This window comes from Nothobranchius furzeri, chromosome 11 (genome assembly GCF_043380555.1).
Source record: "Nothobranchius furzeri strain GRZ-AD chromosome 11, NfurGRZ-RIMD1, whole genome shotgun sequence".
NCBI classification, from domain to species: Eukaryota; Metazoa; Chordata; class Actinopteri; order Cyprinodontiformes; family Nothobranchiidae; genus Nothobranchius; species Nothobranchius furzeri.
In genome coordinates, this window is record NC_091751.1 from 56,031,496 (window position 1) to 56,056,781 (window position 25,286).

The 25,286-nt window shown below is 40.7% G+C and overlaps 1 protein-coding gene across 1 annotated transcript in view; it reads left to right on the plus strand.

Moving 5' to 3' along the window:
- Nucleotides 1-25,286, plus strand: part of ece2a (endothelin converting enzyme 2a) — a 157,048-nt gene that overhangs the window by 66,426 nt on the left and 65,336 nt on the right. The window contains exon 3 of the mRNA XM_070541713.1: nucleotides 16,454-16,737. Coding sequence (XP_070397814.1) covers nucleotides 16,454-16,737 — 284 coding nt within the window. The remainder of the gene's footprint in view (nucleotides 1-16,453; nucleotides 16,738-25,286) is intronic.

Genomic DNA, 25,286 nt, shown 5'->3' on the forward strand with positions numbered 1-25,286 from the left:
AATAGGGCAGACTCTGGCAATGTTCTTTAGATGATAAAAACCTATTTTTGTGATGTTTTTAATGTGTGGGATAAAAGCCAGCTCAGAGTCAAAGATGACACCCAGGTTCTTCACTTGTTCAGAAGGATTAAAAGACAGAGATTGTAGTTTCGGTAAAAGTTTCTCTCTCTGGGCCTCAAGACAGATGACTAAAACTTCAGTTTTGTCCTGGTTGAGCTGGAGAAAGTTTTCTGCCATCCAGGATTTGATGTCTAAAATGCAGTTTAAAAGTGCATCCATTGGCCGAGAGTCATCAGGAGACACGGAGATGTACAACTGTGTATCATCAGCATAACTGTGAAAATTGACTCCATGTCTCCTAACGACTCCGCCAAGAAGGGAGCATATAGAGATTAAAAAGCACTGGGCCTAAAGTTGAACCCTGGGGCATACCACATGTAATCCCATGGACCCTCGAGGAACAGGTATCTAAACTCACCATAAGTCTTGTCTGTGAGGATGTGAACCATCTGTGGACAGCACCAGAGAGGCCGATCTGTTTTAAACGAGTTAAAAGAATAGTGTGGTCTACTGTATCGAAGGCAGCTCATAGATCCAGTAGAATCAACACAGTCACCTTCCGTTTTTCATAAATCAATCTAAAATCATTTAAAATCTTCAAAAGGGCCATCTCGGTGCTGTGGTTCACCCTAAAACTAGACTGAAATTTCTCTAGGACATTATGGGTGTTTATAAAACAATGTAGTTGTTTTAAAACCAACTTTTCTAAAATTTTGCTAAGAAATGGTAGTTTAGATACCTGTTGATAATTGTCTAATTCATTAAAACCTAAATTGCTCTTCTTCAACAGGGGCCTCACCACCACCCCTTTAAAGGCAGCAGGAAAACCCGCGTCTGAAGGGAGCAATTCATCAGGGTTAAAATCTCATCACTAAAAGATCTATAGACTTGTTTAAAAAAACAAAGTTGGAATTGGGTCCAGAACACATGTGGTGGGTCTCACTGAGGAGAAAACTTTATCAAGAGTCTCAGCTTCTACCAGGACAAAACTGTCTAGTGTTTCCTCTGGTATAGACACACATTCAGATTTATCTAAAACCTTATTGCTTAGGGAGGGTAAAATATTCCGTCTGATGGTGTCTACCTTCCCTCTGAAGTGGGCTGCAAGCTCCTCACAGAGAGCATTTGAGGGGGTTTTCTGAAGTGAATTGGATGTACGGTTTAAAATGTTGTTTATGGTGGACAAGAGTATTCTGGGATTGTGTTTATTGTCTAGAATGAGTTTGGAAAGGTATGCATTTCTTGAATTTCTCACTGCGTTATTATATGATTTAAGTAGCTCTGTGTATATTTGATGATTTATAGTTATTTTGTTCTTTCTCCATCGCCGCTCTGTGACCCTGCAGTTTCTCTTTAGTTTCTGTAGATTTTCATTTCTCCACGGTGAAGCACGTTTTGAATATAGATTTTTTATTTTAAGTGGAGTGAGCGGGTCGAGAGCGGATTTCAGTCTACTGTTAAAATCATTGACAGTAAAATCACAAGAGGCAGTTACCGGACTGGGAGGGATCTTTCTAAAAACTTCAAGAAGACCAGCAGCCACTTCAGGGGTGAGATGACGCTTCCTTACTGTTCTCACAGAGGGTTCCAGCTGGATAAAACTGGTGATGCTAAAGAACACACAGTAGTGGTCAGAGACAGCCAAGTCAACAACAGAGGACACACTGGTAGACACGCCATGGGTGATGACCAAGTCCAGGGTGTGTCCTCTGTTGTGAGTCGGCTGCATGACATGTTGGCTAAAATCCATGTAATTCAGAGTATTTAAACACTCCTTTGAAGAAGGATCAGAAGGATTATCTATATGTTTATTAAAATCACCGGCTAAAATGATCCTTTCAAAGGAGTTGTGCAGGATTGATAAAAACTCTGAAAATTCTTGAATAAAAATGGCACTCTGTTTAGGAGGCCGATAAACGGTGACACATAAAATCTGAGGAGAGCTAAAAACTGCTAGCCTGGCAAGCCAGACTAAATAAATGTATTATTTAGTCTGGCCACGCTCCATTGACGGCTCTCGGTTGTGGGGCGGGTTCTACCGTTGTCTTTCAAATGATCTCCGCATTCCACTGGACAATGAATGTGACATACTCTTGTTTCACTCTGTTGCATCATCCCACCCACCAGGCATATAGAGTGCCCTGATTGGCCCACAAAGCGGATAAAGCTCTGTGATTTGTTCACTAAGCAGATAGAGCACTATGATTGGCCCACCATTATGGACCAATCACAGTTCTTTATGTGTTTGAAACCCCTCTAGAGAGCTGTGATTGGCTAGCCAGAGTCCTGGAAGGAGCTGCGGAGGTTCCAATGGAGCATGCCTAGACCAAACTTTGCAAAGCAAGAATTTGGTCTAGTTCACTAGGCTAAAAAACTGCTGCTGTATATTCAAAAGTGGTAAAATGATCAAATAAAACAGGTCTGGCAGAAAGTTTTGATGAACTAATAAAAGCAGTACTGCCTCCCCTTTTGCTACTCCTCGTTGAAAAATTAAAATCTGGCAGAGAAGCCTCTGTGAGAACAACAGGTGCATCTGAACTCAGCCATGTTTCTGTTAAATGCAGACAGTGAAGATTACGATCTAAAATCAGGTCATTTATTTAAAATGTTTTGTTCAGCAGAGAGCGAACATTTAAAAGAGCCATATTAATAGTAACTGGTGAGGAAGTGACTTTATTAACTGAAGGAGAAGAAAAGTAACATTAGCAAGCTGGCTAAATTATTTTTTACTAGCATCTCAAGGACTTGGAGAAGCAGATCTTCACTTACCTAAACATCAGACCAGTTTGTCCCAGCTGAGCTCATCAGGGCGTTAGTCTGACAGCCTGTCAGTGAAACACGGCTCCAGTCTTCTGGATGTTGACTCTAAAAAGCAAAGGAGCATTTTTACTTTTGTTTTAATTATTTTACAGCCGATTTTATCAGCTTTCCGACGCTCACGCTCATACAGACGGTGAGCTTTGCTGCGTCTGACTGATGCAGTTAGTTTTTATTTCTGCAGTGAGACAAAAAACTAACCTCACTCCACTCAGAGATCGTTCTTTAAAACTCTATTAAATCCACTGTGTTGACGCACTTTAATGACTTTGTCACGCTGCATTTTAGCTGATATGGGACTTTATTTACTGGATGCTAAGATTACATCACACTCACGTAGAATAACACACAGGCTCTCTGCTGTTACAATCAGTGGGAGGTTATCATCTGGTGTAAAAGAAGGCGTTGATCAGAAATCACGTTTTATTCCACGAAAATCAGCCAAATCCACATTAATCTGGGTGCTAACTTTACTAGCATACTGTGCTAGCGATAGCAAGCCGGATGCTAACGCTTTAGTGCTGCTAATGCTCGTAAATCTAAAGTAAAGTTTGTCGACATTTTAAGCCGGGCGTACACTGTGCGACTTTTTCACTCGCAGCGTTCAGCTTCAGCTCAAACTGTACGACTTCCTCGCAGAGCAGATCTCACGAGTCATGTGCTCACACTGTACGACCCAGTTCTCGCATGCGACCTGACTGCTCACACTGTACGTCTGGTAGCAACACGTCGGCCCTAAAAATGTGCTAAAAATAGCAGTTTTTACTCAACACGTCAGACTTTTTTGTCTTGCCTGTTGTCCTTCGGGAGTGCTGCAGGAGGACACACAGGGATTTATGGGGGTTGGATGAGGAAAACGAAATAAAGAAAGTGAATCTGTGTTTTGTGATCAGTTTAATTTGACATGAACACGACAAACACGCTTTCTTGACAATCTTTGTGAGTAAAAAAACGTGTAGAAACAAAAACGAACAGCGTGTGTTATTAGGGAAATAGCGAGCGACCGGCCGGCGTTGATGCAGGATTGCGCGCGCATGCGCCGTGAGCGGTTCTGATACTTTTTGGATCGTAGCTGCTCGCAGCTGCTCGCAGCGCCGCTTCAACAGTGCGATACCCTCACGAGGGACGAGCGAAATATTAAACACACCAGAAGTCCCTGCGACCTCACGACTGCTGATCGGCAGCTGGTCACGTGGTGTTAATCGCCTCTCGTAACCCCCTGTACACTACACGACCGCTCGGCGCAAAACTCGCCCCGATGTCGTGGCTTCTCGCACGACTGGAAAATCGGCTCAAAAAAGTGAAAAAGTCGCACAGTGTACACCCGGCTTTAGAGTGATATGAAGCTTACCGCTCTGCTGCTGTGTCCCGGTGCTGCCACATTCAGATGGAAATGACTCCTTTTAGATAGATGTAGCCCTCAGTACTTAGCCACTAGCCTGGAGACAGAACGAACGAACCACGCGCGCGCACACACACACACACACACAAACACAAACGCACTACTTTTTCTTCTGTGTTTTTTTAGCAGTAGTGTCATCAGCTCCTGGGTTTAAATACTGCCACACCACCCTTCCTTAAAACGAGGAACAGTTTTGAGCTGTGTGTGGCTAAAATAACCAGACATTCTGCATTTTTCCAATAGGACTACAAAAAATCTTAGCGTGAAGAAAAAATGGCGGATTGGCTCTGTGTTTAGCCGAGGGCCATTACCATATTTGGTAGTTATCCTGACGAAATAAATTACTGATGTAATAGATAATGTGAAAAACTGAACGGGTGGACAAATATGCCCAAAACTTAATTATTAAATATCTAAATAGCAACTCCAGTGAATAATATAAGCCTTTTTGCTCACTTAGACACTTAAAATGTGAAACACACTGTGTTAATGGATAAAAAAGTGGGTTTTTCATGCTATGTCTCCTTTAAAAGATTAAAAAGGTGAATAAAATCACGCTTGAGGAGCTCTGACTGCTGCTTACGGATGTCATTGGTTACAATAGCATTTCTCCCATTTTGCCTTACCTTTCTACCTTTTTTGAAGTTTATGTAACATCTCTACGTTCTTGGCTTTTGTTCAGCTGCAGCAACAACTGTGACATGCACAACCAGTGTTGCAAGAATGGTAGGTTTAAATGAAGCACAAAGAAGGTGAAAACTACATACAAATCCTTCACATCCTTGCACATGTTGTATAAGGATGTGGAAAAAGTGTAAGCCATTAAAACAATTTCACAGGACAAATAACTGAATTGATGAGGATGGGTCTAAACAACAGACTGCACTTGTTTGACCCCTTACTTAAGTTACTGAGCCACACAAATGGAACTTTTATCCAAGGAGATGAAGCAGTTTGTCACACATTCCTGCTTAATTAGTTAAATAGCAGTGGACACTAACACATGGGAAATTTAACAAGAGGTAATTGGTTAGAAAAAGACCCCATGTGACACTGTCTAGTCTTATTATTGTCTTGGTGGACACAAACACCCACTAATGGGATGCCTTGTTCAAATACACATGGCTGAGTGTCAGTGTGCAAAACTGCTAAAGTTAGCATCACACTTGTGGAAATATTGAACAATTTCTCATCTTTATTTGACGTGGTTAAGCCCGAGTAAGGCAAGCTGTGGCAGTAAACACAAAGCCACATAATTAACGTGCACGAGCAGACACAGTCAGATACAAAAGACCAACTGGCTCCACATGGGAGATTTCCTCTTGTTGACATTTACTGCAGTTGCAGCTAAACTTGGTGAAGTGTCATCATGGCGTCAGTCTACCCCGGGTTTGCCCAGAGCCCCGGTGTGCAGGAGTGGCTAATTTCAATGTTGTTGTTATGTTCACATTTAAACATCTCCTTTCATCAGCAATGTCCACAATCTCCATCCTGAATGTGTCAAAACCCATCTGGGATGTGAAGGCATACCACAAATGCCCCTGACATCATGGAGTTTCCACTGCTGTGCTAAGATCAGCTCACTTCACGGATAGCAGCTTTGATATTTCACACTGCTGGCTCACGCACAGGGGTTTCCCACCCACTGCTCCGCTTTCACCATAGATGGCCCGTAGAGTCCCTGTTGATTTAGATGGTTGTCATCTGGAATCTCAACAGTCCTTTCTTAACATAGTGTGCAAGGCCGGATTATAATATGGGCAAACTGGGCACAGGCCCAGGGGCCCACAGCGACAAGGGGGTACACGTGAGCAGCAGTCTTTTTTTTTTTTTTTTGTGCAGCAGCCTTAACGTTGGAGAAAAAAATTCCTTCAAATTTCAGACATATATCAGATAACCATTAAGATCATGATAATTTTTCTAAACCAATAGCGTTACGAAATTCATACGGTGCATTTGTGGTAACCATAGTAACATACCCCACCCCTAGACTGAAGTCTATAAATAAGCACTGCGCTTGCTGGGCAGATTGTGGGTAGTACGTAGGAGAGGTAAAGATGAGCGAAAACAGAAGAAGTGGCTGCTTTAAACAAAATAGGAAACGAGACAAAGAGGAGAAGGAGGCATGTTTGATCAAAAGTATTCCATCCATTGACACGTTTTTTTTAAGGACCTGGCTGCCGTCTGCAAACAAGCTGATGTACTCACTGCACTGTACCCATCAGATCTGGATGAAAATCTGGCAGATGAAATGATCCAGTTTCAATGTTTCAAGATGAATCTCCTCCAAAACTACTGCAGGTTCTTTTAAAAAATAGTCTACAGTCCATCTTCCCTAATGTGTTTGTAGCCCTGCAGATTTTTCCAACTCTACCAGTTACAAATTGTGAAGGGGAGCGATCGTTTTCACAAATGGCAAGAATAAAAAATGAACTGAGAACAACACAAACTCAACAGCACCTCAGTGCACTGTCACTGATGGCTATTGAATCTAAGCTTGTCAGGAATCTGGACTTTGATGGTATTGTAAATGAGTTTACTAATAGAAAGGTCAGAAAGCAGTTTTTCGGCAAGAGAGGAGACCAACAAGAGGAGACAAAAAGAGGAGGAAGGAGCCAGGAGTCAAGACGAGGAAGGAGACAGGAGTCAAGACGAGGAAGGAGACAGTAGTCAAGAGGAGGAAGGAAACAGGAGACAAGAGGAGGAAGGAAACAGGAGACACGAGGAGGAAGGATACAGGAGACAAGAGGAAGAAGGAGACCGGAGACAAGGGGCTAAGCACATTGTGCCCAGGGGCCCCTGCAATGATAATCCGGCCCTGATAGTGTGTATGGGTTACCCTATGTCATGGATTTTATCAATGTTTATCAATAAACCATCTCCTGTAGTAAAGAGAGAAGGAGACAATGAACAACAAGTCAAACAGTTATAACTGTGGCAAGATGCCTGTGGCAAATGCCCCGAACATCTGTTCACAGACTTTATTTAAACGGAAAGATAAGAATGGGAGTGAGGTCATTGTGTGTGTGAGAGAGAGAGAGTCAGTGTGTGTATGAGTGAGACAAGAATGTGTGTGTGTGTGTGTGTGTGGGGGGGGGGGGGGGGGGGGGTATGAGAAGAACAGTGTGCGGGTGTGTCCGAGTAATTGAGCATGCAGAGAGACATAGAGCAATGCATTTACATTCAGTTGATTTAGTCCATGATCAAGAATAAATAAACATAAATTTTTCCATAACATTCCCTCCTGTTTATTCGAATAGGATAACCAACAACAGGAAGCAACAAAACAAAACAAAACCAAAGGAGGAAAATAAAATAAGTAAAGTAATAAGGAATATCATCCACTTCCATAACTTGTCACTACTAACAATGAAAGCTACATCAATCACAAATCAAGTAATAGAAAAGGGGTAAACCCAGGGAAGGTGATCATCTCAGTAGTCATAAGGGCCAATAGGTTACAAATCAATTACCTCAAGACAAAAATGATAAGCATCAAAACAAGAAAAATAATAAGTAAAGTAATGATCAGATATAAAAGGTTCAGAATCAACATGATAAGGCAAACACAGCATGAGGTGCTGCAATCATATACCTACTGTGGATCGTAATCTCAATCCTGTTAACTTGTCCAAAGAACCATTCCATACAAAGTTCTATACAAAAACAGCAAAGTAAGAAGAACAAATAAAATAATAAACACAATAAGTCAAACACAACTGACAATAATATCTTACAGCAGTTCACAAAGAGAGAGAATAGAATCAGCTAAATCAACACAATTATAACCTTAAGAAGAACTATTTCATACGTAGATGTATGAAAAAGTTCTTCTCAATGTTATATATTGAAATTAATTTACTGTAATGCACAAAATGTAAAGCGACAAAAAACAACTTGTCTCACCAAATCTCTCCACTCAGGGCTTGAGTTCGTGGATCCGCATTCCTCCTAACGACGTCAAGACCTCACCGACCCCCCCAGCAAACTCAGCGCTGGAGGAGATTAGGTTGTCGACAGTCCTCCGGCGTCAGTTCTTGGCGCCGTGAGGTGATGGGACCCCGGCTTTCGAAGGACCAAATAATGTCATGGATTTTATCAATATGTTTATCAATAACCCATTTCCTGTAGTGAAGAGAGAAGGAGACAATGAACAACAAGTCAAACAGTTATAACTGTGGCATAATGCCTGAGGCAAATGCCCCGAACATCTGTTCACAGACTTTATTTAAACAGAAAGATATGAGTGGGAGTGAGGTCATGGTGTGAGAGTCAGTGTGTGTATGAGTGAGACAAGAATATGTGTGTGTGTGTGTGTGTGTGTGTGTGTGTGTGTGTGTGTATGAGTGAGACAAGAATATGTGTGTGTGTGTGTGTGTGTGTGTGTGTGTGTGTGTGTGTGTGTGTGTGTGTGTGTGTGTGTGTGTATGAGTGAGACAAGAATATGTGTGTGTGTGTGTGTGTGTGTGTGTGTGTGTGTGTGTGTGTGTGTGTGTGTGTGTGTGTGTGTGTGTGTGTGTGTATGAGTGAGACAAGAATATGTGTGTGTGTGTGTGTGTGTGTGTGTGTGTGTGTGTGTGTTTGTGTGTGTGTGTGTGTGTGTGTGTGTGTGTGTGTGTGTGTGTGTGTGTGTGTGTGTGTGTGTGTGTGTGTCTGAGTAAGTGAGCATGCAGGGAGGCATAGAGCAATACATTTACATTCAGTTGATTTAGTCCATGATCAAGAATTAATAAACATAAATTTTTCCATAACACCCTATAACCCATACAGTCAAGAAAGTGAAAACAATTATTCAAAAACACTTTGGTCTATTTATTTAATAAAATATGGATATTTAAAGAGGAAAGCTCATTTTTGTTCATTTTCTTTATTCAGGTATAAATGATCCCTTTTTGACTTTTGTTTAATGATGTTTTCAGACATGCAGCTTAATTATTTAATGTAGTTAAGTGATACATTAGATTATTTAATATGGAAAATACAGAAAGGTCCATTGTTGTTGACAAATTCTGTGGAAAGATCTAATGGCATAAACAAGACCTTGTGCTTGAATGACGTGGAAATTAATTTACTTTGGTTGGAAAATTGCATTTGGAATTTCGTGTGCTGACAGCGGATTAATCCAAGGTTATTCCTGGGAATCACCTCAGAGATTTCCTTTCCTGTGATGGTTCTCCTCAGCTGTTAGTCACATGTGAAGCTATTTCCTTTGCATCAAATGCTTCACTAGGTCAGAACTTTAATCCTTGTATCATTGTTGGACAGAGCATGTCAGAGTCTGCATGAAGGGACCGCCTCCTTCATTGGCTTCCAGCAGCTTGTTTACTTCTTGTCAAAATAAAAATAAATCCACAAAAGGAAACATCAGAACAATCGTGAATCAGCTGTTTTATTCAGGTCATAAATAGATGACTGATGTTCACTTGTTGTGATTGTGGTTGTTTAAAAACATTGCAATGCTCAGATTTTCCACCACACACACTAACATAGACAAGGGAAGTCCAGAGTCAGTGACCCAGTTGCTGTGTTTACTTGGATTATTAGGAATGTATTGCTTACTAACTTGCTTCTAAGGATGGAGGCCCCAAACTTAAATGCATCAATGAGATAATCCTATAAAATTCCTGTCTCATAGGTCGGTAGATATCTCAGAACGGCAACGTTCATCATGATTGGAATATCAAACAGGGTACATCACACATTACAGGGTTAAAAGACTGAACCCCCAAAACTATGCTTACAATATCAAATGGAAAATGGGAATAAAAATGATGAAATTCAATCCCTGAGATAAGATTTGGTACTCTATTCATATTATTACATTCATGTATTACATAATTGAAGCCATTTTTAGAATAATTTATTTATATTATTGATGATATACATAAGACATGTTTTCTTGCATGTTTTTGGTAGTTTCAGGATGGAGACATTGAAGATCAAGGTCCTATTTCAACTCATCTCTCAAAGCAGTTTGTTTCAGGTAATATCCAGAGTCCGAAACATTGAGTTTAAGGTACTTTTAAGAATGATCTTCAATTTTATTGTCAGTCAAGCCATATTTTCTACATAAACCCTGACTTTGATACAGGCCTCATATCTGTTAGGAAGAGCATAGAGCAAAAATGAAATGATGAAGGAACAAAGAGAGATTCAACTTGGAAAAACTGCTAATCGAGCAAAGACACAAAAATATGATACTAAAACAGGAACATTTAATACAAGACAGAAACCATGGATTGAGATCTGACATCATCGATTTAAAGTTCTGGAAAAATAGGCAAAATGTCAACAAGCAAAAATCAAATCTGCTCTTTTTATCAATTGTACACACACACGTGAACACACACTTGAGTGTATGTGCTGGTAGGTTACTGTGTGTGTTGTGAGGGTGACCACCAGCAGATGATGTCACAGACCCAGAATGAGACTTGTCTTTGGCGACAGCCTTCTAGCTATAACTGTCACGACAACCCCCAGAAATGAGATGTCATCACCCCTCTCAGATTAAAGCACATGGAAAAAAGCTAGAGAACACACACACACACACACGCATGCACACACACACACACACACACACACACACACACACACACACACACACACACACACACACACATACTGCTGTGTACGTGGGAAGAACACTTCAGAAACAATGTTTGGGGTGGGGGTAACTAAGATTTGAGAGGGGAGAGCCCAGAGGACAGCACCAAACGTGGGCTGGAAACAGTCCTTTATTTTTACTACAAGCTGAGTTCTGCTCATGAAATACCGTAGAAGCAGGAGTCTAACCGCACCTCGTGTGTTTGTTGCTTCCCCCTTCATGAAATGTATTTTCTGAAGCTGTCATTTGCTTTTGTCAGTTGTTTCAGATAAATCAGCAAAACTGTGGAACTATACTTTCTCATATAATTGACACATTTATGCCAGGATTCTCTAGCCTAGTGATCTAAACCAATTCTTGCTTTGCAAATTTCAGTCTAGGAACGCTCTATTGGAACCTCCGTGGTCTCCTAGCGGCATTCTGGTGGGCCAATCACAGCGCTCTGTCGACTTTGTAGGCAAATCAAGGCGCTCTATTGGTTTGGTGGGTGGGATGATACGACACAGTGGAAAAAGATGGCGATAGCTCGTTTGAAACAGCATTTACATAAATTTTGGAGTATTTGGACTTGGTCGTTATTAGAATCAGGAGCAGATAGATGTATTTAAGTCCTTCATTTAGAAAAATGATGTATTTTCAACTTCTTCAACAATGAACCACCTCTTTGATCAACATCCATTGCAGTGAGTATGTCACATTGTTCATTGTCCAGTAGCATGCAGAGATCATTTGAAAGACAAGAGCCAAGATGAGAGCCATCGATGGGGCTTTCCCAGGGTAAAGATTCTCATCATGGATGTGATGAATTAGTGAAGATCCTGTTTCTGTCCGCTGTTAGCAGCGATGTGCACGAGTACTTTATCAAAAAAGGTGAAACAAAGCGGTTTGGTTGGACAGTGTTTCAAGCAAAAAAGAAATGGATCTAAAGAACTGCTTTAATACTTGTTCTCTAACAAAAAGACACCTTTTAGCGTATTGGTATGCATGATTTAGTACCCTTTTGTTATGGCTCCACACTTCCTACTTTCAGGACTTTGTATCTACAATTTCATCATGCATTGTCTTCTGACAGCTGTGCACTCATTTATTTAACTCATTCACTGCCAATGATGACTAAAGTCGTCATTTGCATTTTTTTATTCTGTGGGCATCGGATCGAGCCCCCGCACCATGAGAAAAAACATCCCAGCTCTAAAGCCACATGTCACATGACCAGGAAGCAGGAAATCCATGTGTTAGAAGATCATTTTGGGCCACTGCCGTAAAAAAAGGTGAGTCACATTGCGAAAAGCTTCTGCCGATCACAATTTGACAACGGGTTATGAAAGAATGGATAACGCTCGAAACGCCTGGATTCTTCCTGATCTAAGAGGTGAGTCAACTCTTTATTTTGTTAGTTTTGGCATTGACATCATAATAGAGCGCAACGTTCTGTGACTCTTTAAAAAAAACAGTAAAAACACAGAAAAACGCTGGCAGCGAAGGGCTTTTCTGATCAGGGGATGTTTGTTCGCACTGTACGGGGGCTCGTTCCGATGCACACAATAAAAAAAATATAAATGACGACTTTGGTCGTCAATGGCAGTGAATGAGTTAATGCTTTATTTATTAATTTTTAATAATGCACTAAGTAACGTTAATAAAGGGACCCTTATTGTAAAGTGTTACCAAAAATAACCATTATTATTATTATTACACATTTCTCAGTGAACCTCACCTTTAACCTGGCAACAAATTACAACACGTCCCTTTCTGTGTGTTGTAGCATTTTCACCACTACCACTATCAGGCATGGGCATCAAGAGCTCAGAGGGTCCATCTGATTGATGTGCAAATAAAATATTCTGTAATTTATTCTGATCCATGTGGTTTTTTGCAATACTGATGTTCATTCTCTTGACGTTGGGATGACTCTAAATTTGTTTTATGTTTTGCAGCTCTATAAACACCAGCACCTACAACCAGTGCAAAGTTATTCAAAATGAAAATCCATCCATGCATTTTTACCCACAAGCTCTTATTGCAGGGCGACTCTTTCCAGCTCCCTTTGGAGGATCCTCGGGCCAGAGAAGATATACAATCCCACCTCTTCCTGCCTCTTCCCAGCAGGACATGCTAAAAATTCCTCTAGAGAGAGGAAACTGAAAGGCATCTGAATCAGATGCCCAAACCATCTTAACTGACTTCTTTCAATGGGAAGAGTTCTACTGTGAGCTGCTCCATCTAAATGACGGACCTCATGTCTTATCTCTAAGTCTGAGCCCGGCCACCCTACAGAGGAAGCACAGTTTTCTGCTGCTTTGGCCACAAGTGAATGTTGGAACGTAAACAGTGCAGTAAATTTAGAGCGTTACCTTTAAACTCAGTTCCCTCATCACCACAGCAGACCAGAGACCAGACTAGAGAAAACCCCTTTGTACAATTCCCCAATTTGTTGGTCTATCTCTTTTTCCGTTAGAGAAACACCAAAACACCTTCACACCTCTACTTTAAAACAAAGAAAATGTAAAATGTTTCCATTATTTAAACTTTTTGGAGTTCCTTTAAACAGGGCAACATTTGGCATGTTGACACATTTTCATATGACGTTTTTTGGCTCAACCTTGTAAAGCTCCAAGTCTAAAATTCAGACACTTTCTGATCCTTATTACAAACTATCTCTCCACTTTTTTACATAAATAATGTATTTCTCACGTTATTCTCTTTCCTCCTGTACATTGCTAACTGTGAGAGAGTTAATGCCACCTATGGTTAAGCGACATAAGGTGTGAACATGAACTGCACGCAGACACACACTTCTAAATTATTTACAGACGTGTTGTTTAGTGAGACTGAAAACAGAATCATTCTTAGATGCTGCTGTACATGCATGTATGAGCACACACACACACATGCATGCACGTACACACACTCATTTGTGAAACATCTGCGACCTGGTTTAAGTGGAAGCAGTAAAGTGATAACAAGCGGCAGTCACACATTTGCATCTGAGGCGTTATTGTCAACGTGTTGTGGAAGTCACAACTCCACCTATCACACTTTTTCACAAGTCCCCACATACACACACACATATCCACAGGTGCAGATGCTCACAGGCATGCACGCACACACACTCCAGTATCACTAAATGTTACCATCTTTAAAAATCTTTATATGATCTTTAACTTAAGCAGATTTTGTGATTTAAGTGAGTGTATACATCCTCCACATGCCTTCCTCCTACTCTTCTCTTTTCCCTTGCCTGCCATCTCCATGCATCTCCTCCTCCTCCTCCTCCTCCTCCTCCTCCTCCTCCTCCTCCTCCTCCTCTTCCTCCCTATCCACACAGTCTGAGTCATCTGATCCAAAAGGTGAGATGCAGCATTCACTCAGTTATTTTCATCTTGTCTCGTGTTAGTCGCTCTCTTCACTTTTCTTTTTTCGAGGCTTTCATCTGATCTATCACATAGCAGCTAGCTACATCTTAAAATGTTGATGAAGATTATTTTGAGTTTATACAAGCCCTGAAATTAGAAATCATCAGTTTTTCAGTGCATGTTTTGAATATGTGAAACTCTGATCCCACCTGAAATATTTGTATATTTTAATGGACAGCATATTAAAACCAAATACGAAAAATAGCCTTGATTTAATTAAAAAGTCAAGCTTCTTTCAGTTAAAGACTGAAGTTTTTGTCTTTGGAAATAAGAAAAGTAGGATGGAGGTTATTCATCTTGGCTCCAAAGGAATAAAAACAAAGGCTCAGGTTAGAAATCTTGGTGTCATAATTGATTCAGACCTGAGCTTCATTGGTCACATTCAGGCCATAACCAGATCAGTGTTTTATCACCTCTGTCAAATAGCATGGCTCAGAGGTCTCATGTCCAGACAAGACCTAGAGAAATTCATTCATGTGTTCATCTTCAGCAGGCTGGACTATTGCAATGGCCTTTTGACTGGTCTTCCCAAATAAACTGTGAAGCAACTGCAGCTTATTCAGAATGCTGCTGCTAGAGTCTTAACAAGAACCAAGAGAACTGAGCACATTACTCCTGTTCTTAAATCTCTACACTAGTTACCAGTTATCAATCAATCAACCAACCAATCAAGTTTATTTATATAACGCTTTCCACAACCATGGAAGGTGAGCAAAGTGCTTTACATTAAAAAATAAGATCATAGGGCATACAAATATAGATTATGATAAAAGATAGGACATAAAACCATAGAATAAAAAACAAATTCAAGTACATAAGTAAAATATACTAATCTTATTTATATCTAGTCCGTAGAAGTTTCAGAATGAAGTTGCCCATTGACCTCGTAGCTCGTGCTGATGGAGTCAGCTTCCTCATGACCTCAAATGTGCCCCAAGTAACTTTTAAATCAAAATAGAAAACTTTCATGTTTTCATCAGCTTTGAATAAGTGTTTTTAATGCTGTACACTGCTCACCCTTTTAACTTTAACTTTGTTTCTTTTCCATTTTTAAATGGTATTTTCTGTCACAATGATTTCAATCTTTGATGAATAGTGCACTGAATTGCCTCTGTGTATGAAATGTGCTATATAAATAAATAGGGATGCACCAATATGAATTTTTTGGGCCGATACCGATATTGATATCAATGTTTTGGCTGATAACCAATATTTGCCAATACCGATTTCTGCTTCTGAAATCGGCAAATTTTGTATAGACTGAAATTATGCAAGCTGAATTTTTCAACGTTTTGCTTTTCTTCTATAAAGTGGATTTTGCAATATATTATATACACACACATTCATGCTTTTGAGATAATTACCAACACTGTCACAGGAAACAATTACACATCATCACCCCCCTTACCCTCTGACACAGATATATAAACGGAAACAAGATGGAAAAAATATTGTTGTTACTATTGGCCCAGTTTTACTTATCGGACCAATACCGATATGTTCAAAAACATCAGCCTAACAGTAGCCGATACCGATATTGATGCCAATATATTGTGCATCCCTAGAAATAAACCCTGCCTTGCCTAAAACATGTTTTAAACATTTGTAGTAGCTCCCCTGAGTGTTTCTTTTTTGTGTTTATGAAATTCTGAACACAAATTGTAATATTTAATTCCAAAGAGTTCTAATTTTATTAAGAATTAACAGTTTGCATGATTGCTCATGAATTCTTCTTCTTAACTGTCAGCATGAAAGAGTATGCAGTTCATGAACAGAGGTGTTCAAATATTTCTAGACAAAGGCCACATTTGTTCAGTAGAATTACTTTTTGCAAATTAGGAATGGAAAAATATATTTTATACTGGTTTTTATCTTATTTGTTGTGCTTAAGATAGGTTTCTTATTAATAAAACACTGAACATAAAATGTAAAAACATGTTGATCTAGATCAATAACCTGCTGGAAAGACAAAAATCTATTTTTCTAGAAATACAATCATGGGCTGCACAAAATCCCTTGAAGGGGCCAAAACTGGCTCCCAGGCCTCACTTTGAACATGCCTGAACTATTGCAATCACCTCATGTTTTCATTTTCCTTTTTTTTTTAATCATTGTCTTCCTTTTATGTTGATCCCCATCATTCTGTCCCCTCAGGTTGTGGAAACAGCAGTCTGAGTGGGGATATGTACGAGGCCGGCTACCATTCCATCACCAACATAGACTACTCCTCTGTGTGCATCAGCACTAGGAGCTCCATGTACAGCAGCTGCCCCGGTATGACCTGGCACCAGATGGACGTCCGCCAGCTCTCGTTCTCTGACGCATCCTTTGACGTGATCCTTGAGAAGGCAACACTGGATGCCATGATGGTGGAGGAGAAGTCGCCCTGGGAGGTGTCTCCTGACACCGCTTGTTTCATTCATCAAGCTCTCTCAGAGGTATTTTTAAAGATGTTTTTGAAAAATCTTCCTCAAATATTCCAAGTTGCATTGGGCTAAAGCCAAATATCTCTTTGAGGTAAAGCAGTCTTGAAAAGCCGTCAATTAAGTTTTCTATAATTTAGGCTTTCAAATCTTTAAACATGACAAATGAGAATCATTAGAGCCATAAATGTGACTTTTTAAAGATTTTTAAATCATTTTCTTGAGCCACTATGTGCCAAAACGACCCTTTACAGAGCTAATGAAATGTCACTCAGACCCCTATCACTCTCCGTGGCCAGAATATCACATTTGCAACTTGAGAGTGCTGGTCAGTTCTGTTGGATTTAAAAACAATATGAAGCTGACACACCTGGTGCTGGAGTCTGGTTTCAGCATGTTTTAGATCATGAACACAGCCAATTTTTTAATGCAGTTATGCATTGCTGCAGTAAACACAAATGAAGGCTGGGGATACATTTCAGCTGTTGGATTAAAGCCGGGCGTACACTGTGCGACTTTTTCACTCGTAGCGCTCAGCTTCAGCTCACACTGTACGACTTCCTCGCAGGGCAGATCTCACGAGTCAGGCGCTCACACTGCACGACCCAGTTCTCGGATGCGACCTGACTGCTCACACTGTACGTCTGGTAGCAACACGTCAGCCCTAAAAATATGCTAAAAATAGCAGTTTTTACTCAACACGTCAGACTTTTTTGTCTTGTTTTGCCTGTTGTCCTTCGGGAGTGCTGCAGGAGGACACACAGGGATTTATGGGGGTTGGATTAGGAAAACGAAATAAAGAAAGTAAATCTGTGTTTTGTGATCAGTTTAATTTGACATGAACACGACAAACACGCTTTCTTGACAATCTTTGTGAGTAAAAAAAACGTGTAGAAACAAAAACGAACAGCGTGTTTTTTGAGAAATAGCAAGCGAGCGGCGTTGATGCAGGATTGCGCATGCGCCGTGAGCGGTTCTGATACTTTTTGGGTCGCAGCTGCTCGCAGCGTCGCTTCAACAGTGCATACCCTCACGAGGGACGAGCGAAATATTAAACACGCCAGAAGTCCGTGCGACCTCACGACTGCTGATCGGCAGCTGGTCACCCCTCTCGTAACCCCCTGTACACTACACGACCGCTCGGCGCAAAACTGGCCTCGATGTCGTGGATTCTCGCACGACTGGAAAATCGGCTCAAAAAAGTGAAAAAGTCGCACAGTGTATGCCCGGCTGGCGTGTTTAATATTTCGCTCGTCCCTCTTGAGGGTATCGCACTGTTGAAGCGGCGCTGCGAGCAGGGGTAATTTTCATAAATGCACTCTAGCAACTTCAGCTAGTGGGTGTGTGTGTCATGGGGACGTTACTGTTTGTTTTTGTAACGTACATGCATTTTCACCCTCTGTAGAGCTTGTGTTATTTTTCAGCACTTTCAGTTCCAATTAAGCTATGGACAAAACTTTTGTAAGGTGGCCACACCCCTTTTTCATTCTGAGAATGTAAGATCTTAAAATGTATCAAAGTGACCTCATAAAAAGTCCTAAAAGTCTTACGTTTGACTTCCTTAAACCTTTAGAACCCCTGTAAAGAGATCAGACATCTAACCTGAGGATTTTTATCAAAAAGATTCAATCAGCAGGTGCATGAGTCATTTTCTCCTCTGGTACAGAGAGATGTGTCAAAAATAGTGCTTTAAGTGTCATTTGCCAGGTAAATAGCTGCTACTTACTTAATTCTCAGAGGCATGTAAATTAAGAGACCGCTGGTCTCCGGTTCCACATAATTCAAGCATGATTACAGTGTGACTCACATTTACAGGTTCTATATTATTGTGTGTGTTTACACTCAACCTGAAGGTTCTGTACCCTTTTAGCAATACCTCTACTTGATGTAATGTTTTGAAAAGGTTGCAGGTTAGAACCAAATACCCAGACATGCTGCTCCTTGCCACTAGAATTAAGCTGCAGATGAAAGAGTCAACCAAACCCATTTTTTAAAAATTTGCCTCATACTAAAAACTTTGAGGTGACATTTTAGAGAAACATTTGTTTTATTGACTCCAGTTTATTGTTGTGAACTACATTTGGATGTGTTGGAAAGTAAAATTCAGTCACATGATTTACACATGCATTCGATCACAAAACACACATTTTAGTGTTTCACACGTGATCACCACCAAGTTCAGATAAAAAGATTTGTACTAAAAATATTTCTGACACAAGTAATCTGTGTAATAATACCCCACTTTGTTCAAGAAATTAAGTTTCTACTCATTAACCATGATGCCAGTAGCGTGTTACTTATTAGTGTGTTTCTCTAAAATGGCCACTTTTCCCAGTAACGACTAATCTAATGCGTCACTATTTCCATATCAGTGATTAAATTAAAGCTGTGGCAAGCAGGTAGGCATCGGGTCCCATTTTTAGAGTTTTTGGTATGACCCAACCAGGATTTGAACCCCAATCTCCCAGTCTCAGGGTGGACACTCTACCACTAGGCTACAGAGAAGGTAACTTTTATTTGTTATGATTTCATACGCTTATAATCTCACGGCTAGTGGTGGGAGCTGAGTGTTAATGTGGGTGTGGCTAAGTGGTGCCATGCAGAAAAATGATGTAGAGGCTGGGTTCAAACTATGGGGGAGCTAGGGTGAGACTGGCTTCCCCAAAAGGGTGGTGAGCTAAACTGACATTTCCAGGGGGAGCCCAAAAATGATCCAGCCCCCCTTACAGGGTTATAATGAAGGTGATCGGACGGACAGACCCCACTCTTACCCTTACAGCATTCTCGCCTGGCTCCCCCAGAAGTGTGTATAATTGGAGCCCTGCGTAGATGTATGATTTGATGTGTTTGTTTTTTACATGGAACTAATTAACAAAACCACATGCCTTAAGGTCAACACTGCAGTTGGCTACGTTTCCCTCAGCTGCTGACCCTAAAAAACAAAAAACTGATTCTCCCCTCTCTACAGTGGTCATTTCTGATGTCCGGCTGGATCTAGAGTTTATCTGTAAATCCCTTTCTGTCTGTGAAATCAGTAATAGTTGCACTTAACATTTCCACTCCACAGCTCATCAGTTGACTGACAAGAAGCTGAGTGCACTCAAACGTTGGCTGCAGCTGTTCTAACCACGTCCCATCAATATGGCAATGACAATGTTTTGGCCATTAGCCATGCTAGACCTTGACACGTTGTGAGAGGAGACTATTAACTGAAGTAGATAGCTCAAGATTTTCTGAATGGATAAGAATTGCTCATAATACTCTCACTGTCATGTTTGATGCACAACTAGTTTGCAGTCCCAGCCTTTTAGTTTGAGTCTCAAAATAGACACAGAATGTAGAATTACCATAGGCACAACAAGGAGAGCAAACACAAGCTTATGAATACCAGATAAAGGTAGAAAGACATAATTCTACACCCAGTATATAATCAATCATTCAAATTTTATTTGTATAGCGCCTTACCCTTACAGAAGCCCACGGCGCTGAGCATGACTTAAAAACCATAAAAGAGCAAGTAGACAGTTAAAAAAATGCATAAAAAATGACTAAAATGACAAGACAGATATGATAAAAGACTAAAACTCTAAAAATCCATATTATATAAAAGCCAAACGATAGAAATGAGTCTTCAATCGACTCTTGAAGACCTGCAGTGATGGGAACTGTTTAATAGCAATTTGGAGCTCATTCCATAGTGTTGGAGCAAGGACCAGAAAGGCCCTATCACCTCTTGTTTTGAACCTTGTTCAGTTAATCACCGATTAACCTAACATGTATGTCTGTAGGCTGTAAAGGAGGCTATAACAGTCAGAGGGACCCCACACAAGCACAAAATCAGCAGTCAGCCATCATCTTCAAACCACAGTTCACATGAGAATAATGGTAGTCTCTGCAAGTCCAGGTTAATTAAATTCAATCTCATGTGGGCTTATAGCTTTTAAAGTAATTTTTTCCATAGCAAAGACTAAAAGTTGTTGCTGTGAAATACCAGGAAGGTAGCCTAAAATCTAGACCATCATTTGCCAAAGCAAAATAATTTTGCTTTGCATGTTTGGTCTAGCAATGCCCTGTTGGAACCTCCACAGCCCTGGCCAGTATTGTGGCTTGCCAAACACAGTGCATTTATTTAGAAAAACGATGCATTTTCATCTTCTTCCCTGCCTCTTCCACGATGTATGGCAGACAGCCCCGTTGACTGACATTTGTAGCAATCCAATCACATGTTGGTTTGGTGGGCCAATCACAGCTCTCTATTAGTCAGGTGGGTGGAGTGTTGGTGCGACTGGGTGAAACTAAGATGGCGACGGTTCCATAGCAGCCCAATCACAATGCTCTGTTGGTTTAGTGGGCCAGCCACAGCACTCTGTTGGTGGGCAGGATCTTGATGAAAAAACAAAGATGGCGACGGCTTGTTTGAAACTTCTTTGGCATCAACTTTGGACTATTTTAACTTGGTCTTTTGTCTGAGTCAAGAGCAGATGGAGGTAGGGCTGCTCGATTATGGCAAAAATAATAATCACGATTATGTTGACTGAAATTGAGATCACGATTATTTAGGACGATTTTTCAATTTATGTTGATTTTATTTGTTTTTATTCAGTCATAAAACTGCTCAGGGCACAATCAGGACAAAAATAAGAAACAAGATGATCACTAAAATAACTCCTGATTCCCAGTATAAAAAGACCAATATACTTATAGCTCATAGTCTATGACCCAAGGGCTATAGACCTTGGTTTAACTCATTTAAGTCTAACCAGTACAGACCCAAATACCAATATCTTGCAAATACTGAGAGCAAGAATTATACAGTGGCATTTATAACAAATAAATGCAAATAAATTGATGTTCACAAAATGTTGCGTAACATTTACTGAGTCGTGTCAAGGTGCTGTAGGAGCGTGCACTAGCACCGTGTCCTCAGAGAGATTAGTTATTATTTATCAGCGTGAGGAACTTATTTCTACCTTATTTATAAACTATTTATTTACAAGTCCATCAGTTAATGTAATAATTGTCCCAACCACAGCTGCACCCCCCACCCCCAACCCGGTCTCACAGCAATCGGGGCAAGCTGCACGTGTGTTTAGCACGCTGCACGCGCACATTTAGCTGTTTTTAGTGGCTCAGGAGTCCGCAGGTGCGGTGTGTGTGTCACTCACTCTGGTTACTCCAACAGGGAGCCGGCTCCGAGAGCTGTTTCTTTAGCGACCGACACATCACTACATCATTCCCTTTCCTAATGTTGTGAAGAACGGTCCGGAGCACAGGCGGAGTGTTTAGCTAACTTGCAGGAAATGTCGACGACAGTTATCCAGAAAGTAGCTAAGGGTTACCAGAGATGTTTCTGAGATGTTCGCCAGGTACTTTTAGGATTAAAAAGTCAAGAAGGGGGTCTGAAAAGCTGCTAGAAATAGCGTCAAAGTCGCTAAGTTGGCAACACTGTGGAGGAGCGCTTCATTTGTAACTCAGGGCAGCGCAAGCGGGAGGAGCAAATAATCGGCTTGTTTTGTTTTTTATAATCGTCCAAAACTCAGATCGTAATCGTGATTAAAATTCGATTAATTGAGCAGCCCTAGATGGAGGTACTTGAGTTTACTAAGTAAAATGATGTATTTGCATCTTCTTTGATGGAGTATGGCTTACTGCCTCGTTAACTGACATCTGTAGCAGTGGATACATGATGTTGTTTGTTATCCAATTGCATGCAGAGAGAGATCTTCAATGAGTTGGACTTGAGTCTTTATTTTGTTATAAACTATTCATACAAAAAAACGATTCACCAGATGAGCAAAGGAATTGAGAATAGTTTCTTTAAATGGTCACCAGGGGCCTCATTTATAAAACTTTGTGCAGAATCCTTCTTAAAAATCTACTTGAGCTTAGCCAATAAAAAGTTTACTGTGCAAAGAAAAAAATTGGATTTGTTAAACACTGCATGTGCACAACAGCACACAATTCCCACTTTATAAATCACACCCTTTCTATAAATGTGTTCAAGTGATTTTGGATCTTATCCGGCCTCTTACGGCCAGGCACGCAGATAGGGTGGGGGACGAGGGGATCTGCCCCCCCAGATTCAGATCGACCCCGATCCGTCCCCCACACTAAGGCCAGAAAGAAAACAAAATTGGAGGTTATTAGTGCTTGAAGCTCCTTTTTCCAATTACATTGAATGCAGCATGACGTAAACAAACACCAACTCCAGAGGCGCAAAAGTGGCTGCTGCTAGGACGCAGGGTGATACGAAAAGGGCGAACAACAATTACCGCGTATTTAAAAAAGACCAACAGTGTAAGTAGGTGGGACCGATCTGTTTGTTTATGCATGTTGGTTCTAGCTTCAGTACGTTGTTGTCAGTGTTGGGACTTACTCGTTATAAGCGCCAAAGCCTCATTGCTGACTTTAACAAGTCTCTTCTACAAATTTGATCCCTTATGAAGTTACTACTTTACACCAGAAGATAGTGGAGATGTGTAACCTTCAGGCTGAGCAAAGTTTTGGAGTTTTTAGAGCTTGAAAAACGCCTCCCACTGCTGGTTAAATATGGTTGCTTTATATTATAAGCACATACATAACAAATGCTGTACTGCTGTGTGGTAGTATTTACTCTGCCAAACATCCCTGAAAGACCATGAAAGTTTAGTTCTGACTAAATTAACTCGGGTTTTAGTGCCACCTGTTCTACCAGGACCGAGTCTGACACATAAAGTCAACAAAAGCATGTAGACCATTATAGAGGAGCCCAGTTCTTGGAGAGCTGAACCCGACAGCAGCAACACACATAGACCGAAAGAGCTGGAGCTGGTTCTCTTGGTGTTTTCCTCTCCCAGAAGGAAGTATTAAAGATGGATCAGGCAGTGTTGCCGTTGGACAGATGGGTGGATTTGATTTCCTTTCAGATGGAGTGAAGCTGAACTCATGAAGCAGCCTGTTCAGATGACGGTAACAAAGTTGAGTTCCTTTCACCCGATTCAAACGTTGTCACTCTCACTTCCTTGTTTTTGCACCATCCTCTGTTCTCACCTCTGATTCTCACCCCAGCCCTTTTTTTAATATTAGTATCTCTCAGCTGGTGCTCTGCACTCAGAGCTGTGAGCTGATATGTGATTGTCTTTGTGCTGCACTTTCAGTGTGGAAATGCTGGTGTTTGTGTATTTCTGAGATCATAAAGAAGTCCACAGCCCTCTGTGCGATGCTGTGGCTTAAACGAGTACAGCAGTCACGATTTCCCTTTGTGTGTGTGTGTGTGTGTGTGTGTGTGTGTGTGTGTGTTTCAGCAGGAATGTGGGAGGCCTGCCTGCTTTTTTTACAGAGAGTAAAATAAAGCAGGATGATGAGAAATGAGAAAAGCAAAAAGAGTGTGGGGGGACTAGGAAAATAAAAAGAATGGCATGGAAGGAGCAAAAAAATGGAGTAGAGGAGTAGAAAAAGGACAAGGGTGTGGATCTGTTCACTAATAGAATAGGAAATAAATGAAAAAGAGTTAAAGAGGTGGGTGAAGAAACCACATGGCACCAAAGAAGAAAGAGAACGAGAGAGAATAGAAGAAGGAAGCCAAGAATGACAGAAAGCTAATGAGTGGTGTGCCAGTATGAAGCTGATGGGACAAAACACGGCTTTAAGACTTTTTCTTAACAATTACCTCCGCTAAGGTAAAAAACCCATTAAGGCGGAGACACGTTAATGATGAAGCTTAACATTCAGCTTTCATACTGTAGTCTAATTTTACCTCATTTAAATGCAAGATTTGAAAACTTGATGCAAAAAAACGACAAACAAAAACCAGTAAATGATTTCCACCAGTCATCTGGGACTTCTGGCACAGATTTATGGCGCAGTGGCTTCGACAGCTTACTTGTGTCTAGCTAACTTTGCACACAGACTCATACATGCAAGCAAAACGTGGCTGAAATGTAAAATTTATTTCACAGCCTGACACGCTCTATGAATCACTCTAGCTGTTGCTGTGGCGACGCCTTCATTGGATATCATTCCAGACTAACACTTTTAATTGCTAACCTTTGGAGCCTCTTCAAAGACGAGAAGCTGTTGAGAAGATACGTTTACCTTTATCACTTGTATTTGTCTAGATTTAATAATAAATTTATATATTATTAATCTCAATTTTCTTTTGATTTCTACTGAGCATTAGGAGGGCTTTGCCAAAGTCTTTGTGTTATTGGAGGAGGTATGACCAAAGTACAGATTTAATGGGTCTACTCAAGTGATATTGACGATTTGACCTAGTTTTTATGTTTGCATGGCTGTCATCTACATAGATGCATGAAGTCTTTACTGTGAGCAGCAGATGTTTGTAAAGTTTTGCCAGATGACTTAAGTATGGATAAGGGCTCAGACATGACAGAAGGCTGGACTGTGTCAGCCTGTCTCCACAGCAGCTGGGCTGATGTTCTTGACATTTTTATTGTCCCCAGAGGGTTAATCCTGACTTTTCTAAAAGAGGTCAAGTTTTCCACTTGTTATGTGGGTAATGATGTAATCATACAGTTCTTATTAAATGTAATATTAAGGTTTTAAAAGGATTTCATGATGCAAAA